We start from the raw sequence: 8,393 nt of genomic DNA, 5'->3' as shown, positions 1-8,393 counted from the left end.
AGAGGGAAAAGCTGAGGGGGTGCAGAGCAGTCCAGAAGATGCAGAGATAGAGAAGAGACGAGGATAGGAGTTAACAGGCAGGAGGAGGGCGGGTGCTGGAGCGGGAGAGCAAATAGCAGCAGATCAGGGAGGACCAGGAGTCAAGCAGACGATTAGCAAAGAGTCTGTAGAGAAGAGACACAAAAATGATTAGAGTAAGTGGTGCAGCTGAAAAGAAATGACGACATGAATAAAGTAGGCGCAGGTGCAGTTGGGAATATGGCAATTGGGTAAATACGGGTACATGGTAAACACTGGCAACTGCATAAATGTGATAAATATTGGGTAAATACAGGAGTAACTGTTGAACTGGTTGCCCTTTTGGGGGCTGCCTCTGCAGCCCTACCTGCAGCAGTGGGACCACAGCGGGAACTATTTCTTCCTTAGCGGCAGAAAAATCTGCCTAGCCGTGCCTCGGCGAGAGGCCCCTGGCATGAGACACTGCCCAGAGGGGTGGCTGGAAAGGACAGGAGAGGAAGCATGGCACTTGTAAATCAGATAACTCTTCCAAGGAAACTGCTGTGAGATTTATTGGGAGAGTATGGCTCTGCAATGAGTTCCTCCATGCACCCTCTCCTCCGAGTAAACTTTTATCATATTTTTCCCGTCCTTCTCTTCAGTTGGAGGGAGAAACAGCAGCAGCCCTTCTTGGAGATCAAAGTTTTAGCAGGCAACAAAGACCTCCGAGGAGGCTGTTGCTATGGCTACCTTAGTAAGGGAGGCCTTTTAATCACGCCAGTCTCCTTTGTAAGCAGCGTGTGGCTGTCGCTGGCAAATAAGGAGGAAAGGAAGGGTAAAAAACCTTGGCAACAAGTAGCACTTCTAAATGGCGTGAAATAAATAACTAGGAGTAGTTCAGGGTAGGACAGGAGGACTGGACCCAGATTATGGAGGCGGCAGAGCAGTGGTCTGGGGCAGGGCAGCAGTGCCTAGCAAGGACAGGATGAGCACTTTGGGAGTGGGAGGTGGCATAAACGCCTCTTCTGGATTTTTAAGTAGAGGGCTCCCGTGCTGATCACTTCCTTTGCCTGCTGACACAACCCACCTCCGGTCACAAAGGCACAGCTCAAGGTTGGAGAGCCCTCGCCATGAAGCTGCTTACAGACACCTCCCTGGCTGAGTTCTGGCCCTCATCCCCAACACATGGCCAACCCCACTGACATCTCTGCCAAGCGCTGTGACCAAGTACTGGCTCGGGTGCTACTGGCAGCTTTTCAGCAAAACACAGCAAAATGCTAAAACCGCCGTCTTGTACAGGAAAATTTTGCAAAGAACTTTTCCGTCTCTGAAACCACATCAACTTTTTTATAATACAGTCTCTCCTGGCACACAAGAGACTCCAAACCTGGCTATATTTATACCAGCTATTGAGTCACTTTGCTGAGTAAGAACTGTCTTATTAGCATTGCACACCATACACACACGTCCCAGTAGATTTATCCTCTCTGAAAGCCAACGCATATCTCTATTAGTACATTAATTACTGTGCAATATGCTGTGTGAATATGTATCTACATTCTTTCCTACCTATGGGTGTTAGACTTGATAAATTTTGGGTTTAGCCTGTGTCAATATTGGCTAGTAATACAAACTACCAAAGATGTCAGTTTACTAATGTTAAATGCTAGCTGACTTTAAAAATTAACAAAAGCCTCAAGTGCTAATTATTGTTATTTAAAGCATAAAATGGTAGAAGCTGAGGCTTCTAAAAGATTAATTATAAAATAATATTTCACTAATACATCATTTATGTAGTATTAGCTGCCAAATTGGATGGAAAAAAAAGCAGGCAATAGCTGTCTAGCAAAGCACACGGATAACTAACCAATGTATCAAACCAACAACTGGTTTAGCGGATCACTTTCCTGTCTCTTCCAGGAACTTAACACGTCCTTGGGAATGAAGCCACTGTTTCGTGAAGCATGTCTAAGCTATGTAAAATCTCAAGATGCAAACATTGCCAAGCTTGCACAGACCTACGCATTTCAGGGTAGCCAGCTGTGCCTAGCTACACAAACAGCCACTGCTCTGCAGCTGTACCAGCTTCGGAAGGGTGCAGTATAGCTGCTTTCACAGGACCCTGCACCTGATTAGTAAATTCTGGCTCTCAAAAAGGGTTACTGGGCTACATGCAATCCCATGCAATTAAACTAGACTGCTTTCTGATGCGAACTGGGTCACATGAAGCTAGGATGGGGTATCCATCCTGGGCTGACACTGCCCTGTACTTCCGATTCGAAGGTTACTCCAGGCACTCTGCATCCACTGCACTGGGACACCTGCCGTTCTCTTCAACAAATGCTGCAACGAGTGACTTCCCTGAAGCCCACTGACATTCTCACATAAAAGCAGACCACAGAGGCTACAAAAACCAGTTTTCTTAATAGCACTGTCTGTGTTTCAAGAAGCGAGACACTCAGCTGCTACCTACTAAGACAGAAACACAGACTTTCTTCAATTTAGGATTCAGACTATTTGATTCAAGTCATATTAGTTTCTAAATGATAAAAATGTATAAAGTTGCAAATGGACTCACTAGCCCAGCGGTAACGTCAGCAAAGGGTTCTACACTTGCAGTAAAAGACATGAGTGCAGAAAGCATCACCTGACTCCTGCTGTGGAATTGCTAAGCTCTGTACTAGTCCTGCCACAGCAGAAGCAGAGTTCAGACAGTTTCCAGCATGCTACACCCTGTTTGGATATCCCAAACGCCACCAAAATACAAATATTTAATAAAAGTGTAATAGTACTTCTAAATTTAAATTCTTTCCTTCCTTCACAGTAGGTTCTCTACCAGCCAACCTCATGTGTTTCTGAGGCACAGAGGGTACTATCCGTCTTCCCTTGCCTGCACTGATTTCCTTAGAGAGGGTTAAAGTCCCTGACTAAGCAAAACCTACCAAATGGTATTTTCAGCAAAGTACATAAGCACATGCTTAACATCAGGTATGCTTTATAAATCCTATCAGCTTTGCTGAACACAAATGGGTATAAATAAAAGGTTATACTTGCTTTTCTGAAATTTGCCTGAAATGAAGACAACACACAGGATTCTTTGATGTTAACCTAGAGTTGTCCAGCACTTTATGTGTCAACATGACACATTGAGGTGACAAAACTCAACAGGCAATACCATCACGACCCAAGCAGACTGGCTACTTAGACTTCATTGGAAAACTGTGAATAGAGCCAGAAGTCTCTGTCATTGCTTCCCTAAGAAAAAAAAATACTGTAATTTACTCAGGTTGTGGATTTTACTCCAAGTTGTGATAAAGCAGCTTTTGACCAATTTTTATTTCCAATTCACTGTATAAAAGCAGGATTCTTCACTTCTAGCTAAGCAAATTTCCATTAATTTATTTATGTTTTTAGGTAACTACTGGTTTTGCCTCTCAGACCTTACAAGGTTACTACATGATATTAATCTGTCCTGTCCAGCAATATCTTTCTCTAACCTAAACACACCTTTTGTCTTGGCATTAATTTTAAGGGATATCTAGAAGGGATATTTTCCTATTTCCTTTTCTGTTCCAATTTTTCTGTCTTCCTCCACTGGTAACGTAAGTGGGTAGAACCTCTGCTCTATTCAAAATTCTAACCTATGCTTAAATCATGCAGCAGCCGCAAAATAAGCAATGTAGTTTATATTTGAAAGAGAGAGCAAAGAGCAACGTCTCGCAGACACTATCTCTCCACTGCTCCAACAGTCCTTACAGGGAATCCGAGTTCAACCCAAAGAGAAGCAAACAGCAAACAAAACCCTTTTAGCATGTGTCCCCTTAACTGTGGATTCGCTTGGACCTAAATCTGTACTTGGTCTCCACACAAGTCACAAATATCTAGCAGAGCAGTGGGATGGAATAAAAAATGCCCTAGAATATTAAGAAATGGTATTTTCACCACTGGTTGCTTCCTCCTCTTTCAGCCATCAGTGGGGATTCCCATCAAAGGAAATGGAAAAAATAAATACCAGGGCAGGAAGGGAGAGAGAGGGCGGAAGGAAGGAAGAGAGGAAGGGAGGAAAATGGGCAAGTAACCTGGAATTGCTTCCAAAGCTGGAACGTTGCCTCCGTACACACTCCCCAGGAAAAGAAATACACACAAGCTGCACCAAACAGCATGAGGCAGAACAAAGTATGCCCATGACAAGTATGCTTTCATGCTGCTGCCAAACTTAGCAGAGCGCTGCACAGAGTCCAAGGTCAGACCCCCAGGCTGTAGTGAACAGAAAAGTAGATGCGGTCAAGGTAACATAGTCTAAGCTACGCGTTTCCTCCCAACATAACCACAGCAAACTGGGGCCTGGGACATTATCAAGCCAGCCTCAGAGGAGGAGATTTCTTTGTTTCCCTTCCACATAGTCTTCTGTACACACTGAAAAACAGATTCTTCCTGTTACCATGGCACTGTTTCATCACTGGTGTCTGAGCGCAGTTGTAGATTCAGATAAGACACCAAATCCTGGACAGGAAGGTAAAGAGACAAAATTCAGCAGCCCATCACCATGCAGCCAGACAGCTCCTCTGGAGAGGCTATGTAACAGCTACAACTGCCAGAGATAACCTCACTTGAACTAACACAGGTCAGTCTTGGTCCTGTTACTAACCAGCATATGATAGATACACAGCCACACTGTGGACTTAGACAGGGGTATGACACTGTTTCCTGGAGGGACCCATTCTCCATTTGTCCATTGCTTGACTGAAATCTGAAGGAGTGAGGGGAGGTGATGGCACTGTTATAGTCACTCACCCAAGCCATTCAATCTGGTCTACTTTGTGATGACAACTACAGCTCCAAATATAAATGCCAATTAAACTCTGACCTTAGCCGTGACAGCAAGGCCACTTGACCAGACGTGTTCTATCATAAGCCTCTACACATCACCTACACACTATAGACCCAAGCTTTTTAACATTTCCTTCACGAGAGGTTCAGAGTATGTACACCCAAGAACCATGCAAGTATCAGATAAACATTGGTGTCAGCAGGTCTTGAGGTAAATTGGGAAAAGCTTATCTTACTCTCCTGGGGCAGTCTAGGGGTGAAATACTACAGCTGAATCAAGGCAGTGCCAACAAATACCCCTGAAAGGTCCATCCCCCTCTGCTTTTCTCCTCTAGCTGGGATGGGTGCTTTTTTGTTCTTTACAGTGAGCTGGAGTGTGGAAGCCATCACTGAACCTGCAAATAGGGAAGAAACTGATCCTGTTCACCACACTGTTCAAGGAAGTTAACAGAAACAGAGTCAAGCATTCATACCAGAGAGGGGACAGGTCCTTTCAGTGGCAGCACCCGCTTAAACCTGGTTAGGGCGACTCTGAAACCGCACCTCTAACTGGACAAGTATAATTAGGCAGATAGAAAAATCTTCCAAACTGACACACTGCGGCAGACAAACATGGTGCTTCTTGACATCCTCACAAGTCAGAATACTGGAAAAAAGGGAATGTTAAAAGAAAAAGCAGAAAGCTTACAATTTGATGTCTTCCGGGTGTCTACTTTTAAAAGACTATGTCTCAAGTGTTCACCTGGCTGCAAGTTTCTTGGTTTATGCCTTAAAAACAAGGGTTCTGACTTTCCACAGCCTGCATTTTCTGTAGTCATTTACGCTTGTGTAACGTGTGAGCAGTGTGGGTGTAAACATTACTATTCTGGTTTGGTAGCGTTTGCCACCCACCTTGCCTAGGTGTGAATGACTGCACAAGGTGCAAGGCAATGGTGACGGTACTGCAGGGACTGCTTTACATAGAACTTACACCCATAGTAATATGGTGCATAGATAAGTAGAGAGAGCGAGACAGTAGAAGGAAAGATACATCAGCTATCTGTTGATAAACCAATCTGGCAAGAGGGCTTACCAAGCACAAGCAACTCCACTGATTCTTCATTATTGCCCTCCACATCATCTGGTGTGATGATAAGGCAGTAATAGAGCCCACTGTCTCCCCACATCAGCTTCCCAATCTGCAGGTCTGCATCTGAAAGGCAAAAAAGAGAAATGAGTCTTTCCCTCCAACACCTATAGGAAGAGTGAAGTGTTGAAACCACTGGGTCTGTCTTTATGTCTCAAATCCCCTTAATTTCCTCACTAAGAGAGGTTAACCTTATCCAGAATATCACAGTATTCAGGGAAAAAACAACAGGCTCAGGACTCTGTGGCTCTAAGCAGAAAGACAGGTAATGCAGAGGCAGCTCACTGCAAGTGAAGAACAGAAGTGACAACTAATGTCACTCCCTGTCCTTTCTATCACCTCTGGCCAGGGGTCCCAACAGTATTTGCACCACGCAAGAAGGGCTTGGACAGTACCTCCCAGACCAAAAGTTTACAGATCTTGTCACCCAACACCTCCACCCAACTTGACTTCACCCCATGGAAATATCTTCCTTTCACAATGCCCAGGGCTGTGTGGGTTTAGGTTCAGGATGGGGTAAGCTGGTGAAGTCCAGAGTTGAGCAAACATGCGGTGTAGGATAATTTTGGTATTTCAGAACTAAGAAAAAACTTGACCTAGCCCGCAGAGACTGAATTCATACTTCTCTTGCTGGCATCCCTTTGATAAGGTAAATTTATATACAGAACACTATGAAGAAGCCAGGAATAAAAACCTTCCATTTCATCAAAGGGAAAAGAATACTGTGTAAGGGTTGGAGACCTACATGGAGCTCGATGAAGGGAAACACCAAAGGAAATCACCTTTGGGTTTGGGATTGGTTGGTTGAATCCTAAATGTCTGACATCCAACAGCTCCCTTCCAGGAGCCTTTAATAAGGGAGCTAACGGAACAACTACTGCCAGCCTCTGGTACCCCAAATGGCCAAGGGTCAATTCCAACCCTCACTAAGCATCACTGGCGTAAGAAAGTTACCGTGGACAATGCTGACATCTCTTTCCTTATAGAAGTCCCCTATAGTGACAGCAGATCCTTGTTTGGAGGCCACGACACGGACTGTTCTCCTGCTGTCCACACAGTCCAAGTAGGGATTCCAGTCCAGGTTCCTCTTGCTCATCGTTTGTAAACCAGAAGTTGCCATACCCAAAGCTTCTCCCACCCGGTCCTGGCAGTAAGATTTAAACCTCCACTGTACCACAGCTGGCTGAGTGGAAGAAGTAGAGAAATGGCAGCGAAGCAGAGCAGGCTGAAACAACATGGCCACTTTCTTCTTCTCAGGCACGTTGACTTGCAACCCTTCCACCTCAGCTAGAAGACAAAAACATGAATGTCATATGCCTTGGCATTGCTTGAAGAGGGAGCTACTGCATTTTATCTTAGCATCATTCTCCCCATGCACGTAACATTAAAACGTTCACCTGTTTCAGGTGTTAGGGTGTAATACTCCTCAATGTATGTAAGCAGGACTGTTGGCAGCAGAATTAAGTTTGCTTTTTTCATAGACTACATCCACAGGGAAAAATACAGCACAAGGGGGCTGAAGGCTCAAATGCTCTGTAGGCCCTTATGCCCTGTAGGGCCCTAACACAGTGGCGCAATGACTCGCCGCTTCTGTGGCTGGTTCACAGAAAAGGAAGAGGTATTTTAGGGATGGCCATACTCCACTTCTATGGCAGGCCAGCCAAAGGGCCAGATCCTGAGTTCATAACAATCCCAATGCAGAGTAAGTGATACCTCTCCCAATTTTGGTGGCATCACACCTCCTCTTTGAAAGTGAGGCAGCACACAGTGCCTGGCCTGGCCCGTTGTGCACTGATGCCCAGATAGTGCTGCTTGCTCTGCCAAACTCTAGAGATGCACGAAGGAGTGAATCCAAATCTCACAGCTCCTGCCAGGGCTGGCATGCAGCACTGAGAGAAATTGCTCCATGTGGGAGGTGCAGAGAAAAATGGCCCGAACGCTCAAGTTTTTCACTTTCCCAGCGAGGAGATGCATCTCTACATGTAATGTTTATCTACCCGCTGACGGGAGAGCTGCAGCCTGGAGCTGATGTATTAAGGCCTCAGAGAAGACGCATGGGACTGCTGCCACATCCTTGGTTAGCTTAGGGAGAAGCCGAGAGTCAGTGAGCAATGCCGGCAGAGAGCCCTCAGGAGAGTGAACTACTTCATCTGTCCACAGGGGTATGGCCAAAACCTCCCACGCATGCCCTTCATTGCTTCTCTCCTCCTTGTGCTGCAGGCAGCAATGACTGTGTGTGCTTTCACAACACTGGGAACACAGGCAGACACTTCTTCATCGGGGATGTGCTGGCCTGTGGAGGCACAGAAACAACCCAGGAGCAAGGAAGGGGCATCTAAGAAAGAGGAAGTTTGTAACCATGGCACTCTCCGCAGCTGAAGGGCAGCAGGGTCTGACGGTGGTGGTTCGTATGAGAAAAGAGAACCAGTTTCAGTGTGAG

At 45.5% G+C, this 8,393-nt stretch overlaps 1 protein-coding gene across 1 annotated transcript in view; it reads right to left on the bottom strand.

The window, feature by feature from the left end:
• ILDR2 (immunoglobulin-like domain containing receptor 2) overlaps nucleotides 1-8,393 on the bottom strand; it is a 33,075-nt gene that overhangs the window by 18,644 nt on the left and 6,038 nt on the right. The window contains exons 2-3 of the mRNA XM_010193711.1: nucleotides 6,908-7,240; nucleotides 5,900-6,019 (exon numbers count right to left, since the gene is read on the bottom strand). Of these exons, the coding sequence (XP_010192013.1) occupies nucleotides 5,900-6,019; nucleotides 6,908-7,240 (453 nt within the window). The remainder of the gene's footprint in view (nucleotides 1-5,899; nucleotides 6,020-6,907; nucleotides 7,241-8,393) is intronic.

This window comes from Mesitornis unicolor, unplaced genomic scaffold, assembly GCF_000695765.1.
Source record: "Mesitornis unicolor isolate BGI_N332 unplaced genomic scaffold, ASM69576v1 scaffold48601, whole genome shotgun sequence".
Taxonomy (NCBI): Eukaryota; Metazoa; Chordata; class Aves; order Mesitornithiformes; family Mesitornithidae; genus Mesitornis; species Mesitornis unicolor.
The sequence above is the reverse complement of the archived record's forward strand: the minus strand, read 5'-3'. Positions and strand labels throughout refer to the sequence as shown.